General features: G+C 37.8%; 1 protein-coding gene across 6 annotated transcripts in view; it reads left to right on the top strand.

Moving 5' to 3' along the window:
- Window positions 1–15,880, top strand: part of SMARCA2 (SWI/SNF related BAF chromatin remodeling complex subunit ATPase 2) — a 131,688-nt gene that overhangs the window by 81,746 nt on the left and 34,062 nt on the right. For 4 of the 6 annotated variants that reach the window (XM_083352521.1, XM_083352522.1, XM_083352523.1 and 1 more), the window contains 7 exons: window positions 2,060–2,167; window positions 3,750–3,836; window positions 5,075–5,121; window positions 7,475–7,641; window positions 9,685–9,848; window positions 11,909–12,136; window positions 14,308–14,385. In XM_083352521.1, coding sequence (XP_083208647.1) covers window positions 2,060–2,167; window positions 3,750–3,836; window positions 5,075–5,121; window positions 7,475–7,641; window positions 9,685–9,848; window positions 11,909–12,136; window positions 14,308–14,385 — 879 coding nt within the window. Of the gene's footprint in view, window positions 1–2,059; window positions 2,168–3,749; window positions 3,837–5,074; window positions 5,122–7,474; window positions 7,642–9,684; window positions 9,849–11,908; window positions 12,137–14,307; window positions 14,386–14,976; window positions 15,059–15,880 lie in introns of those variants that run through there. The other 2 variants (XM_083352524.1, XM_083352526.1) reach the window with 2 other exon arrangements.

The following is a 15,880-nucleotide window of genomic DNA, read 5'->3' as shown; positions in this document are numbered from 1 at the left end:
TTTTGGTTGCTACCTGTTGTACAATGTTGCGAACCTCTGTCCATAGTTCTTCAGGCACTCTGTCTATCAGATCTAATTCCTTAAATCTATTTGTCACCTCTACTGTATATTCAACAGGGATATGATTTAATTCATACCTGACTGGCCTAGCGCTTTTCCCTACTTTCTTTAATTTAAGCCTAAACTTTGCAACAAGAAGCTCATGGTCTGAGCCACAGTCAGCTCCTGGTCTTGTTTTTACTGACTGTATAGAGCTTCTCCATCTTTGGCTGCAGAGCATATAGTCAATCTGATTTCTGTGTTGACCGTCTGGTGATGTCCATGTGTAAAGCCGTCTCTTGGGTTGTTGGAAAAGAGTGTTTGCTATGACCATCGTATTCTCTTGACAAAATTCTATCAGCCTGTGCCCTGCTTCATTTTGTACTCCAAGGCCAAACGTGCCTGTTATTCCAGTTATCTTTTGGCTTCCTACTTTAGCATTCCAATCTCCCATGATGATAAGGACATCATTTTTGGGTGTTAGTTCTATAAGGTGCTGTAGGGCTTCATAGAACCGGTCAATTTCATCCTCTTCAGCACTGGTGGTTGGGGCATAGACTTGGACTACTGTGATATTGAATGGTTTGCCTTGGATTCGAACTGAGATCATTCTGTCATTTTGAGGGTTGTATCCCAGTATTGCTTTTCCTACTTTTTTATTGACTATGAAGGCTACTCCATTTCTTCTGAGGGATTCTTGCCCGCAGTAGTATACCTGATGGTCATCTGAATTAAATTCACCCATTCCTGTCCATTTTAGTTCGCTGATTCCTAAGATGTCGATGTTCAGTCTTGTCATCTCTTGTTTGACCACATCCAGCTTTCCTTGATTCATGGATCTTACATTCCAGGTTCCTATGGAGAAAGAATCTTTACAGCATCGGACTTTCCTTTCACCACCAGACATATCCACAGCTGAGCGTCCTTTCGGCTTTGGCCCAATCGCTTCATTCTTTCTGGCACTACTAGTACTAGCCCTCTGCTCTTCCCCAGTAGCATATTGGACGCCTTCCGACCTGAGGGGCTCATCTTCCAGCGTCATATCGTTTTGCCTTTTGGTACTGTCCATAGGGTTTTCATGGCAAAGATACTGGAGTGGGTTGCCATTTCCTTCTCCAGTGGATCACGTTTTGTCAGAACTCTCTGCTATGACCTTTCCGTCTTGGGTGGCCCTGCACGGCATAGCTCATAGCTTCATTGAATTACGCAAGCCCCTTCGCCACAACAAGGCAGTAATCCATGAAGGGGGTGTATAGGTAGTCCTTAATTAACAACCTATTTGTTCCATGACCATTTGAATTTATGCTGAATGAGGAGACTTATAGCCAGTCCTCAAAGCTGCAGCAAAGTCAAAGTGATTTTGCTCCTGTGGATCATACAGGAGTTATTTTACAGCCATGCCATTGGTGATGGAATTCCTGGTCCTAATTCCTGTCATTAAAGGAGGACTATTTTTCAGGTCTTTGATTATTCAATTTACCATGTGGTAATGTGTGCGCGTGCATGCGCACATGTGTCTTTAGTATATTATTACACATTTTCTAGCAAAATTTCCTGCTGCCCTTTTAGCTGAGATCCAGTATATGTGGATATAGCATAGTACTTCTGATTATAATAATCTCAAGGATTAATAAACTTGCAAATATCATCAATCACTATTCCATTGAATATGTAGAAAGTAGTATGCATTTTAATATTTTTTTTAATAAAATATAAATAACCTTTGGAATAGGTAAGAGTAAAACCGTTGGGATACATCAGGCAATAGGTCTGTGACATAGCAAGAGAATTAACCTTTTCTGTGTTATTTTTCCCCCTGTAGTCAATTGTTAAGAACCAGCATAATCTAGTTTTGCTAGCGTTCTAATTTATAACTTTGAATAGGTTGCTTTGTAAATCCTTACAGGTAGATATAATTTTTTGTAATGAATGGTGCAGGCATTTTAATAGATTTTTGAATTTATTAAAAAGATTTGAAAAAGCCGCATTATTTAATATTTATTGTATGTTTTTGTACAAGGTTGAATATGTGATAAAGTGTGATATGGCAGCCCTGCAGAAGATTCTGTATCGCCACATGCAAGCCAAGGGAATCCTTCTTACTGATGGCTCGGAGAAAGACAAGAAGGTGAGAAGACTCCTGGCATCTTGTCTTTTCTAGAATAAAACTCCCCTATGCAAAAAAGTAATTCTAACAAATAAATGGTTTGAGCTTTCTTGAGTATAACTAGGGGGAAAACAAAACATTACTAATTCATTATATATGAGACCTAGATTGTTATTAAAGCCTTGGTGGAGCAGTGGGCTAATGCCTCCTTAAGTAACACCAGCTGCCTGCAATTAGTGCAGGTTCGCATCCCACCAGGCTCAAGGTTGACTCAGCCTTCCATCCTTCCGAGGTAGGTAAAATGAGGACCCAGATTGTTGGGGGCAATAAGCTGACTTTGTAATAATGCCGCTGGGGTGTGTGTGAAAGCCCTAATAAGCAGGCATATACATAGAATGAAGGCTACTGCTAAGCTTGTAAGCCGCCCTGAGTCTTCGGAGAAGGGCGGGATATAAATGGAATTAAAATAAAATAAAATAAATAAACAAATGGTGGATTAAAAGAGAAAAAGGAGGGAATCTGGAGTGCTTTGGAAACTTAAACTGAGGGTAACCAGCACTGGAATTAACATAAATAGGTAACTAGTTACAAAAGGTACTTTAGAATTTGGATAAAAAAATAAAAAAAAATTAAGTTCCTGGGAGTCTACCTCTGTGAAGATCTTACCTGGAAGGTCAATACAACCCAGGTGACCAGAAAGGCCCAACAGAGACTCCACTTCCTCAGGGTCTTGCGGAAGAACAGGGTAGAACAACAGCTAATGACCTTCTTTTACCGGTCTGCTATAGACAGCGTCCTCTCACACTGTTTTGTGGTTTGGTATGCTGGCCTGACAGCCACGGATAGAAAAGTATTACAGAGGGTGGTAAGCACAGCACAGACATTGTGGGCTGTCCCCTGACACCACTGGATGACATCGCCAGGGCTCGCTGCCGTGGAAGAGTGGGGAAAATTCTCAGGGACGATTCACACCCTGGTCGGTATCTCTTTACTCTCCTACCACCAGGTAGGAGATATAGGAGTATAGCCAGCCGTACCAACAGGCTGAAGAACAGCTTCTATCCATGGCTGTCAGGCTCCCGAACGGGAAATAACTCTTATGTATGATTGACTTGCAAGGCCGGTGTATTTTGCAATTAACTCACATGGTGTAACAAGATGGTGGGTTTGTTGTCACTGTGTGTTGTGGGGGTGGGGCACTAAGGGAGGCTAAGCCAATCTCACTCTATACATGTTGTACTTTGATAATAAACATTAATTCATTCACCAAGCCTGAATAATTGTCTGAAATATATATTTTAGAATGTATTCCAAAACAACTATGGAATATTGGAAGAAAACACAGCTGCTTTAAAAGATTTACAAAAAGGTCCTTTCAATCTGTAAAATTCACCAATTTGAGAATGTCACAGAGTTATGTTGAGTGTTCTATTACTAAATTTTTGGTTACAAAGCACTTCTTTCAAAGAACTGCACAGCTCTAGATAATACATTAGAAGAAGCATATACTATGCTGTGAATATGGTAAATATGCCATATATTAAGTGAACAATATTTTCTCAGATTTTATCAGTTCATAACTACCTTTATGTTACTTCCTCAGGGAAAAGGTGGAGCCAAAACACTCATGAATACCATCATGCAGCTGAGGAAAATATGCAATCACCCATATATGTTCCAACATATTGAGGTAAATCATTTCATTCTAGATGGATTCACACAGTTATTCCCACTTAAAGTAGCATTTTTCTATTCTTTCACTGAGATCTTTTGAAAACAGTTTCAGTATAGATCAACTAAATGTTGGAATTTCTGAACCATTACTTGACATCAGAAAGTTTATTTTTGGGGATGTCGAATTAAAATTCCTTGCCTATCATCAAATGACTGACTTTTTCATATAGTCAAGAGAATTTTTGTCATCCTGACTGACATGAAATATTTTACACCTTTTTAATCACATGAATATGAAAATGCCTCCACTGTGCTTGCAAATTCCACTGAGTAAGAATTGCTGCCTTATCCTAACTTAACTGTTGATGAGCTGCTGGTTGCACAGAGGGATATAATGAACTAGAAATCACAAATGAGACTTCTGGTTTCCTTCTTGCTTCCTTGAAAACTAGGATGTGTAATTCAATATGATTTGATTTATTCCAATTTTGAACCTTGACTCATTTGGGAATAAGGAAGTGGAAATCAAGGTTCAGCTATCATACACAACTTGACATCTAACCAAAAAAGAGCAGAAAGTCCCCACATATGTTGTAAAATTGTTCATAGATTACCAATGAAATGATTAGTTGCGATCATTTAATCAATTGCAGAAATGAAAAAGCTTCTTGAATGGGAAATAAAAGGTCTTCAAGGAAAAACAGTTGCTTCTTGGAAAAGCATCTTTGGGATCTAATCAGTTAGTTGCCCGTTATTTATTGACCCCACCACTTTAACAATTGCATGAAGTTTGCCAGCTAATTCATGTAACTTAAGTATGCCTTTATGCTTTTAAAGAAAAATATAACTTCTGAAATCCGTTGTTTTAAATAACATTGGAACTACAAAGCTGAATTTATGCATTTTAAGTGATTCATTTCTAGAACTATGCAAAGTATCCAAATGGTATTTCACAATGTGAGAAGTAAGTATAAGTACTCTGTTCATTTCATTTCAGAAGCTGGGGTTTTTTTGCAGCTGATGTGGCTGCTTTGCAAGTTGATTCCCATTGTCCCTGTGTGTTTATGTACTTCCCATTTGATTTTACTGTCCATGTTTTTCAAAGTGGAGGCCTAGAACAGAATGTGGCTATTTCAATTATTGGAAGAGAGATATTTTGTGCATGGTCCTATGCATTGTAAAGCATTTCTTCTGATGGATTTGAGAGATCTTTAATATGGAAAAGCTAAATGTTTCATTGTTATCATTTTGCAGGAATCCTTTGCTGAACATTTGGGTTATTCCAGTGGTGTTATCAATGGGTAATTTTTTTCACTTTGTACTTATTTATGGCCAATTTATTAATAGATGGGGTTATTTCAGATTGAAACACAAACCATTCAAAAATACATTGGCATAAAAATCAGAATAAGACATGATCTAGGCATGATAAAACACTTCTAAAGCACCAAATTAACATATTGATAAAAGAAATGGAGTTAAGAGGAGCAGACATATAAATCTTTAAATAAATAAATGAATAAAATAAATACAATTAATAAACTGAATATTATTAAGTGCCAAATAAATCCCAGGGTTATTGCATTATTTGTTGATGTTATAATTAGAGATCAAAATACCAAAAGAAGCATATATATTAGAAAAAGTTATAAGACAAAAGTAAAATTCAAATCAGCTTAAGAGAAAACAAATTATTAAAACTCCTAGCCAATTAAATATTTAGAAGCAACAGTAATAGCCACAAAGCATCTCTTCTGGAGATATTGGGTGATCTATCAGTTAAGTGGGGGCAAATCCCAATTTTGCATGGCTGCACATTAGAACCCTATTATATTCCCTTAATTTCCAGTGGAGACATATGTTTCACACTTTTTCCTGAAAGTAAGAAAAGCTTTAATTTAAGACACTGACTGTTTTTGACTTTAAACACTAAAAACTGTTTACAGCAATTAACAATACAAATTAAAAAACAAACATGAAATAATACAGATAAAATCAAGAGAAGCTTAAAATCGGTATCATTGAAATGAAAATACTATTCAATTCACATTTCAAAGCTGGAGGAAAGGCATGGATTTTCAGCCGTTTCCTAAATTGTGACAAACATAGGAAGGTAAACCTACACCCTAGGGAGTACATTCCATAGTCTAGGGGTCACATGGGAAAAGCCCTCTCCCACATGCTAGATAGAGCTTGTAGCTATGAAATATTTTCAGAAGGGTTTCTTCTGCTGACTTATGCAGATTCACAGCAGGAGGGATGGTCCTTCAGTTAATTATTATGGATATGTTTACTCTGAAATATATCACTTTGGTAAAGTGAGATTAACTGCAGAGTATAAGCTTAAGTTAGTTTGTCAGGTCACACTCAAATTATACAAAGAAAATGGCCTTTTTTATATCTACAAATTTTAGAAAAAGAAGAAATAACACCTTGTGTGTAAAGTCTGTCCTCCTCAGAAAAATCCAAACTTCCGAAAGGCAAATTGTTGAAGAGGTTGAAGAAACAATCTTCTGGACACTTAGAAAGCCTATGGATAACATATAAAATAGAAGTTTCCATTCCTCCTGTTTGTACTGAATACTGGAATTCTGAAGTTTTCCTACTGTTAGAAGCCCCGGACTAACTAGCTCACGGGTCGGCAACCCGCGGCTCTGGAGCCGCACACGGCTCTTTCAGCCTTCTCCTGCGGCTCCCAGTCGTCCTCCGCCATTTGCAGAGACAGAGAGAGGCACTTGCGCTCCCCCCCTCTGTGTGTGTGTGTGTGTAACTCACGCTGTTCGAGAAGCTGACAGGCTTATTGGGCGGGGCTCTTGCCTTTGCTGCGTCTCTACAGGAAGCAGGAAGCAGCAGAAAGCAGGGCAGGAGAGCCAGCCCAATAGGAATGTGTGTCAGCTTCTCCGAGAACAGCATGAAGCCAGCTTGCCTGGTGAGCAGAAGATCGGAGAGAGGGAAGGAGAGAGAGAGAGGGAGAGAGAGAGTGAACTCATGCACAGCAGCATCTATTTCTTTTTAATTAAACTCTTCAATCAAGTTCTCCTTGTGTGTGCGCGCGCATGCATGCACGAGAAAGAGTTTTGCGGCTCCCAATGTTTTTTTCCCCCTCTGGGAAACAGGTCCAAGTGGATCTTTTGAGTGTTTAAGGTTGCCGACCCATGAACTAGGTGAAAAAGACTTCCAGACAAACATGTGATTTATGGATATGAAGATGGGGAAAAAAGGGCAGCTTAGAGAAAGAATGAAATTTTGATGTAACCTGAGGAGAGAGAGGTTAAAATATAAATATATTTATAATTGCTGCTAAGGAAATTGAAAGGTGCTTCTTTATAATCTTTCTTTCAATTTATGTTATTTTACTATCTTCTTTTTTCATCATTATTTTTCTTTACTCTTTATTTTCTCTTATGGCTTTTATTTTGTTAAAAAAAATTGTTAATGAAAACTACATTTTAAAAATGATTATTTTCAGACATATCTTTCCTTCTAAAACTAGTCCTTCCTCCTTCCCGGACAATATTTAGTCGGTTTGCTTGAGCATTTTTCTTTTTCTGGATTTTGGGCTTGATTTTGAAAAATAGATTAGTGAGAGTTAATAAAGACCTACACAAATAAAAGCAATTCTTGTGTATGTATATTTTTTTTCTTTCGTCACAGAGCTGAGCTTTATCGGGCTTCCGGGAAGTTTGAGCTACTTGATCGAATTCTACCAAAGTTGCGAGCCACTAATCATCGTGTGCTTCTTTTCTGTCAAATGACCTCCCTTATGACTATTATGGAAGATTACTTTGCTTTTCGAAACTTTGCTTATTTGCGACTTGATGGTAATGTCTATGATGAATCTAGAGTTCATTTAAAGAGCACAATAGGAATACACCTCATTATTTAATTAATATGCTGCTAATAAACCAAGCTCTATTTTGTATTATTGTAACCAAGGCTCTAAATTTTGGCTGGGAAAGCCGTGTCTAAAATTCTGGACTTTTATTACTTATTGCTATTGTCATTCAGTGATTGAGAACATTCTTTATTTGCTGATATTATATTATTACAGTAATAATTACAGACAGCTTTTGAAATGGTGTTTCAGATTGTTAGCTTCCTATAAATGATATTGAGATACTTTACAGGGATCTTACAATCAAGACTGAGGTCACAAATGCTTCAAACATGTTCCTTTCATAGTTTCATTATTTTAAGGTTGTCTTTCAAAATAATAATGTGACAAAAATCTAGAAACTCTGCTGAATTTTTTCCATTCGTTTATCCAGTTCTCTAAAACACTGTTGTATTGCCAAGTTAAAATATCCTTAATATGATATTCTTCACTAAGTAAAAGATTGAGGGGAGAAGTTTACTAAAAGGTTTAAAGTTAATTATACAAACTATAGTATGTCTCTACAGGCCTTCCAAGGCAGAAGAGCTTCTGGAGGGAGTTATGATTATATGAATATATATAAAGTACTATTTAATTAAATATTATCTCTCTACTTGGTCACTGGCCGGAAGTGAAGTGTTTACTTCATTTTCCTTTCAAGAAAAAAAAATATATTTCTGAGAAGCATATTTAGCAAAACAAAACGGTTAGAAAAATAGAAATTAACTCTTCCCTAAAAGGGAGTTAGGCAAAATGCTGCTGACATCAGTAGCGGTAGCGGGATTATTGAACAGGAGGTTTCTATCAAATCAGCTCTTTGAGGAAAGATGTGAACTGTGAAAGCCACCTTGTCCTCCTAGCCCAGGGGTAGGCAACCTCGGCTCTTTTATGACTCGTGGACTTCAACTCCCAGAATTCCTGAGTCAGCATAGCTGACTCAGGAATTCTGGGAGTTGAAGTCCACGAGTCATAAAAGAGCCGAGGTTGCCTACCCCTGTCCCAGCCCACTATTATCTGACCTATTGGAGTCACTCCTGATTATAGACACTTGTAGGGAAGGGAAACAGCTGCTCCTGCAGTGTGGTTACTCTTCGGGACAATCAGAAGTTGTATAAATAATAAGATTTACTTGAAATCACTTGGATTTGCTTCAAATAGATGTTCCACTTTCTTATGAGCAGAACATCTGTATGAGAAACTTGCCTCTGCTTATGTGCAAACAACCATAAAAATGTTGTGACTTACTTTTAATGTTGTTTCCCAAGCTATAAGCAGAGGTGACATACAAATGGCTGAAAGTATGTATGTATGTATGTATGTATGTATGTATATAAATAAGCAAGCAAGCCACTTTTGAGAACTTGTTCTTGGGAGGTGCTTATCAATAATCAATACACAAATAATCCCAGAATCAACAATATCAGATGCTTTTAATATCCAGTCTTTCATTTATGAACTTATAGCACCCTCCCTATTGCTCTCTCCTCCTCCTTTTCCTCTAAAGAACACTGTAAAATATGTTAGACTGAGAAAGTGATTGGTACAAAGTCACTGAAGTTTTTAAGGCTGAACGTAGACTGGACCCTGGCACTCTTCACTCCCAGGCCAACATTTTCACCACTACTTTAGACTAGCTTTCAAATATAACGGCTTAGAAATGTATTTCACTCATTTTATCTTCACGTAATTGGTTGACAAATTCATCAGAGTCAGCTTTTTCACCAAGAACAATTGTAATTCTTCAGTTAAGATGCCAACAGTCTTAAAAATAGTTGTTCCTGAAACTTTATCCAAGCAAAGCACAAGTAGAGAACTATTGATTAGTACATTCAAAAAACATAAATTCTCATCTCTAAATTCATTCTGCATTGCAAGAGCAGTATAAGTAAATCCTGGGATCAATATTGCATATGTTTGGAAGTCTGGATAATGAGCAGATATTTGCAGGCTAGGAACTCCTGAATTCTTTTTTTTTTAATTTATTTTTTAGGAACAACAAAGTCAGAAGATCGAGCAGCTCTGCTGAAGAAATTCAATGAGCCTAATTCCCAATACTTTATTTTTCTGCTGAGCACAAGAGCAGGAGGTCTGGGTTTGAACCTTCAGGCAGCTGATACTGTTATAATATTTGACAGTGACTGGAATCCACACCAGGTAATTTAGGATTCCTTGTTCTTCTGTGTTGTTTGAAATCATTAATAATAAAACAAAGCTTTTGGTGAACAATAATGTGTTATTTTTTAATTTTTTTATTTTTTAATAATAATGTGTTAAAGTACATCAAAGGTGCTGAAGCATTTCCCCCCACCCCCCACCCCAAACTAAGTTTTTCTGGATTCATCCCCTTTGTTTTGTTTTTTCCCCAGCTACCATCAATTTGGCTGCGGGTTGTAAAAGAAAATTTACTATGGTTCCTACCACTTAGGATACACCATTTATAGAGGCTCCGTGGTAAAGCCTTCTCAGTGATGGCTTTTCTCCTTAGGAACAGCCTATACCCGAACAGATGGACCCCTCCCGCTGTATTACATTTTTTGAAGAGCTGTGGAAAGACTGAATATTGGTTATTTAGACTACAGGTAGTGCCCAGTTTAAGACCATTTTGTAGTTTTGACTGAATTCTGACCGCCCCAGTCCGTTACATGATCACAATCTGGGTGCTTGGCAACCAGCTCACATGATTGGTTGCAGTGCCCTGTGATCATGTGACCACCATTTCCCTACCACTTTCCCCGAAGTCCGCCCTTGCTGTGCCTCCCTCACACCTTTGCTGTCCCTCTTGTGCAGCGTCCTCTTGTGCACTTTCCCACCTTGCAGCAGCCTCTTACCTGCTTGCTAGCCTGCCTGGCTTGGTGATGGGAATCTGGCACGAAATTGTCTCATCTAAGAACCGTGGGATTGGTTAATGACTGCAACCTGTGGCAAATAAAGTTAATAAATAAATAACCGGGACTGCAGGCGTTGATGTCACTAAGTAATGCAGTCATGCTTTACTACTGCCTCATCTAGTGATGGAAAGTCTTGTCCTAGTCGCTGTCATAAGTCAAGGACTGCAATTTGTTACAGGTGGATTTTATAAATTTTAATCCTATTTTTATAAATATTAAGCCAGGCTTGAGACTAAGTACTGACAAATTAGCCAATGAAAAGCTTTATTTGTCTTGTCTGATCACATAAAACGTCATATTGCTTCATCTGGCTTTTCCTCAAAAAATCAAAGATGAAAGAATTATTCAAAGGAAAGCAACCTGATATTATTGTTCTAAACAGTCTGCCCAGGCCATCAACGATGCCGTAGATTTTTGGTTTTAAAATGCTTATTTAAAAATATCTTAATTTTTCCTGTTTATTTATGTTATTTGTTTAATAAATAGTCTTGACTGAAATATCTAAAAAGGCTATGCAAATTACAATATTAATGTAAAATATTGTGTAATGCTGTATAATCAGACATATATGTGTGTAGGATCCAAAGTAAGAAAGAATGAGCTAAATACTTTTATTTTTATTAATTATATACTCAACATCAATTTTTTTCAAACTGGTGGGAAAGCAGAACATTCTGACAGCAAGGAAATGGAAGTTATGAAGAAGACGTGCAAATTCAGTATCTGAATAACTTATATTTTAAGTTCTTACAATAACCATGGATTAAGATGCCCCATTGGCAAACTATACACTGGTGCTGATAGTTGAGTATTACACCAAAGTCCAGAGCAAGATAGCCTGGTGTGAGGGGGTGTGGGTGTACACACATACACACACACACATAAATACACACATACCATAAACAAAAGTTATGATATCTTTTTTGATGTGAATAATATATGTAGATGAACTCTAAAATACACCAATCATCCATCTATGGTGTATTAACCATAAATTAATTCTAATTAAAATTAAAGAACAATTGGAAACCGGTTATGATAGACGAACATTCAAGTAACTGCATCACAATCTGATTGTGTGATTTAAGCTGGCAGTTGGGAGATGTTGGTATAAAAAGTCACTCATCTTGCTTTAAATCATTGTATTATGGATCCAGGAATTCATTAATTGGAGCTTTGAAGGGCTTCATATGTGAGAAGGTCTATATTTAGGAATACTGATTATAGTCTACAGTGCTTTTCTGAATGTAAATGATGAGGTTTTGCTTTGCCCAGTTGCTCCAATGTTAGAAGTTCAACGTACTCTACCAAACATATTTTCCACAGGACTTGCAGGCACAAGACAGAGCTCATCGAATTGGACAGCAGAACGAAGTTCGGGTCTTACGATTGTGCACAGTGAACACTGTCGAGGAGAAAATCTTGGCAGCTGCGAAGTATAAATTGAATGTGGATCAGAAGGTTATTCAGGCTGGCATGTTTGATCAAAAATCTTCGAGCCATGAGCGAAGAGCTTTTCTCCAAGCCATATTGGAACATGAAGAAGAAAATGAGGTATTATACAAAAACCTCTGTTAAAAATAGATGTGCATTGCATTCTTACTCTTCCCAATTCCAGTATCCCTACACTTATTTGCTTAGTTCCTGATTCATGCTCTAGTTCGTAAGGGAACATTGAATCATGCCTAGGAACATCCCTGACCATTAATCTTAGCCGGAGCCGAAGGAACATAATTAGTTCCACCAGAAGTGGAATAGAAGTGAGAATTTGCCAGTAGAAACGAAAGGGGTGGACTCTGGCAGTAGCCCCAGACCCCTATAAACCCAGAAATGGCTTTTACTTTGCTAGCTGCTGGCGGGAGTGCAGGAAAATCCAAGGCTTGTTAAGCCACGCTACTGTAGAATGACTTGTAGAAAGTGGCTAAGCCTACCGGGAATTGTTCAGCAGTTGTAAGAGCTAGAACTTGAACTGTATCTTTTGGAAAAGGGAGCAGGCCATTCATTCCGCAAGGTTCCTTTTACTCCCCTTAAAAGCTTATAGCAAGGGTTCATGGTTAAGAAACTGAATAATGCAAGTCTTCTGATTAAACAGAAGGCATTATCAAATTGGGTCTTCTAAATCGAAGGGTTTTTTAGTCAAAGGATTCAGGGGATCGAAATAAAATAAATTAAGCATGGTATTCTGCAGTATATTCTGATACGATTCAGAGTTACTCTGCCTCATTTTATATATCCTTCTTCCATGTGCCCTTGGTGTGGAATCTTGGCTTCCTTCTTGGGAGAGAAATTGATGTTCCCTAGGGAATATAGAATGGTGATAAAAGAAAATCAAACAACCTCTGTTGTTAACACTGCTGTTCAGAAAAGGCTATGATTTGAAGGATCAGGTTAAGCATCCAGGTTTATGGATATATATTGCATTATTTTGTACTAAACAGTTCAGATGTTGAATGTTTAGTACTTCACTGGAGCTGTGATAACCATGCATGCTGCAAGAATCTGGATGACCCCTAGAAGGCAGAAAAATATTAAACTTTTTGGTGTTATTTGGCTGTCCTCTGATGGTCACATATATTTTTGCAACCCAGGTATGATAGCACTAACTTTAACCATTGACAGAAATTGGGGAAAGAGATGTGTGAAATCTAATTAATGGAATATAGAAATGGCACGTTTGGAACATACTGTAGATATGTCATTTCCCAAGAGAATCACTGGTTAAAGGTCATGAGGTTTATTTTAGGTATGAGTTGAGTATTCTTGTTACAACAGTTTTGTAGCTGTAAATAAAAATGAAGTCAAAAGACCTGACTGAATTGAAGCTGCATCAGACGCTTAAAATATTGGCCATCTGTGATGTAAAACAAACAAGTAGCGCTTGCTTAACATTCAGATTTGCAACGGTGTTGAATGAATGGTATTTATGATGGGTCCTTGAAGTTCTGGCCATTAAGGCACACCTGCGGTCACGATTTGGCAACCAGCTCTCACTTAGAAGGATTGCAGCATCCCATAGTCAAGTGATTGACACTTGCAACCCTCCCTGCTGGCTTGTCACAGGTCAGTGGGAAAGGCAGAGGGAAAGTTGCAAATCTGATAAGTTCCACCACCACCTGGGCTTTTTTCTCACCATGGCCTCCTTCCCTCAGCCTCCCTGTGCTCAGACTTATCCGTGCCCTCCTTCCTGCACTCAGATGCATCTGCTCCTTCAGACATGCACCCGCTCCTTCCAACTCCAGCCTGTGCCCAGTCTCTGCATCCCATTCATATGCCTGCAACATCCCCATGCTCCTTATGCAGTTCTCTAGCTACATCCCAGTTAGTGACCCATGTATTTTGGAGTTAACCACAGCAGTCACATGATGTTGCCCTTTATGACTACATCACTTAGCAAGAGCAGCCCCAGTCCCAATTGCCATTGTAACCTGAGGACTTACCTATATATATGCACATGCTTATATGCTCTAATATGAGGGCCAGTTTGATGTAATGGTTAAGGCATTAGACTAGAAAGTGGGAGACTGTGAGTTCTAGTCCTGTCTTAGGCACAAAACCAGCTGGATGACACGGGTCATCCAGTCACTTTCTCTCGAACATAGGAAGGAGGACAATGGCAAATCACTTCTGCAAACCTTGCCAGGAAAACTGCACGGCGGTTTCTGAGAATCAGACATAATTGAATGAAAGAAAGGAAAATTGTAAACATTTTTGTTTCCATCTTTAAGGAAGAAGATGAAGTTCCTGATGATGAGACTCTGAATCAGATGATTGCACGAAATGAAGAGGAATTTGATCTTTTCATGGTAGTGATGCATGTTTCTAATTGTTGATAGAATTGTTGCCTTGATAACTTTTATAGCTCACTTTTTAGCCTAGGGATGAATTCATTAAGGCAGAAAATTCTGAAATCCCTTAGGAATGTATGAAATAAAAGGACACACTAACAAATTGCATCTTTATGACCTTTCTAAGATGTCCGTTTCCATAATCAAACTTTATAACTATTGTGTTATGTTATAAGTGTGGATGCAATTTCTAGCATTTCAACACAGAATAGACGGAAACATCATTTAACTAGCCAAATTATAATTTATCATCTGAATTTTGGACCTATACATTAACCAAGTTGAAAAGGAACAAATGAATACATCGTGCTATTTTTCAATATATATCAGTCAGCATAAATTAAATTACTAATTGTTTTATGTCTTTCTACAAAATCTGACTGAAATGCAACACTTATTGGATTAAAAACACTAATCTCTCTATTAGATTAATAACTAGTCTTGAAATGCATTTCTCTATGTGTGCCACAAGAGGCTGCTGTGATACTTGCTGCTAATCCAATTGGTCCCTCTTCTTCACCTGTTCTGTTTGTTTATTACTGTTAATAGATCTTAGTGACAGATCTTGATCCGAGGAAATGAAAGCAAGAGGGAGCAACAGTAGAGAAACAATGAGACTCCTTTGAAGAGTGTTTGTTATCTATTTACTTTTTTGTTTACTAAATTTATTACAGCACTATTAAAACATGTAGACTAAAGGAACGTTCCAACATAATAATAACATTAGACCATTAACAGTAATAAAATACTTTTAAAAATGAAGGCCCTATATCAGGGGTGTCAAACTGCCGGTCCATGGGCCGGATGCGTCATCCGGAAGCCACGCTCACCCCATTGCCGGCAATGGCAAAACCGTCCCGATACGTTGTGCGACGTCACGTGATGTCGCGAGTTTGTCATATCTGCCCTATATGATTAGAGACCTAATGTTTATGGATTTTTTACTAGTTATAAATATAGGGAATATTTTAAGACTGATGGATTAGTCAGAAGTCAAGAACATACTTAGTTTCTCTAAAGCCAATAAATTTTTTGGGGTTAATTAAAAATGGATTTGGGATGTATATAGAAGCCTGTAGATCCTAATAATATGAGCCTATAGCCATACGGGGAGTTTTGGCCCATTTTCACATTAAGTTAGAGTTCGTTAGAGTCTTCTTTTTCCACAAAATTATTGGAGATATCCTACTCTTTCACGTGTCCTACTGTGAACTCTTATAATCATACAACAACCCCTCCGCCCAAGTCCCCTCTATTTCCTTTTAAAAGGCCAGTATTATGGTAGAAAGGACAAAATGAACTGGATAAAATTTTAGGATACTAATATAATTTCAGTGAGTAGGGGGGGTATGGATCCATGCACACACATAGGTTAAAAAGTCTTATCTTTAATGGAAGAAAAGTAATAAGTGTAATATTATCATAGCGTTTTGAACAAATATTTTTCCTTGAA

Source organism: Vipera ursinii (genome assembly GCF_947247035.1).
Source record: "Vipera ursinii genome assembly, chromosome: 2".
In the NCBI taxonomy this organism is placed as follows: Eukaryota; Metazoa; Chordata; class Lepidosauria; order Squamata; family Viperidae; genus Vipera; species Vipera ursinii.
This window is presented reverse-complemented; position numbering and strand designations above follow the sequence as displayed.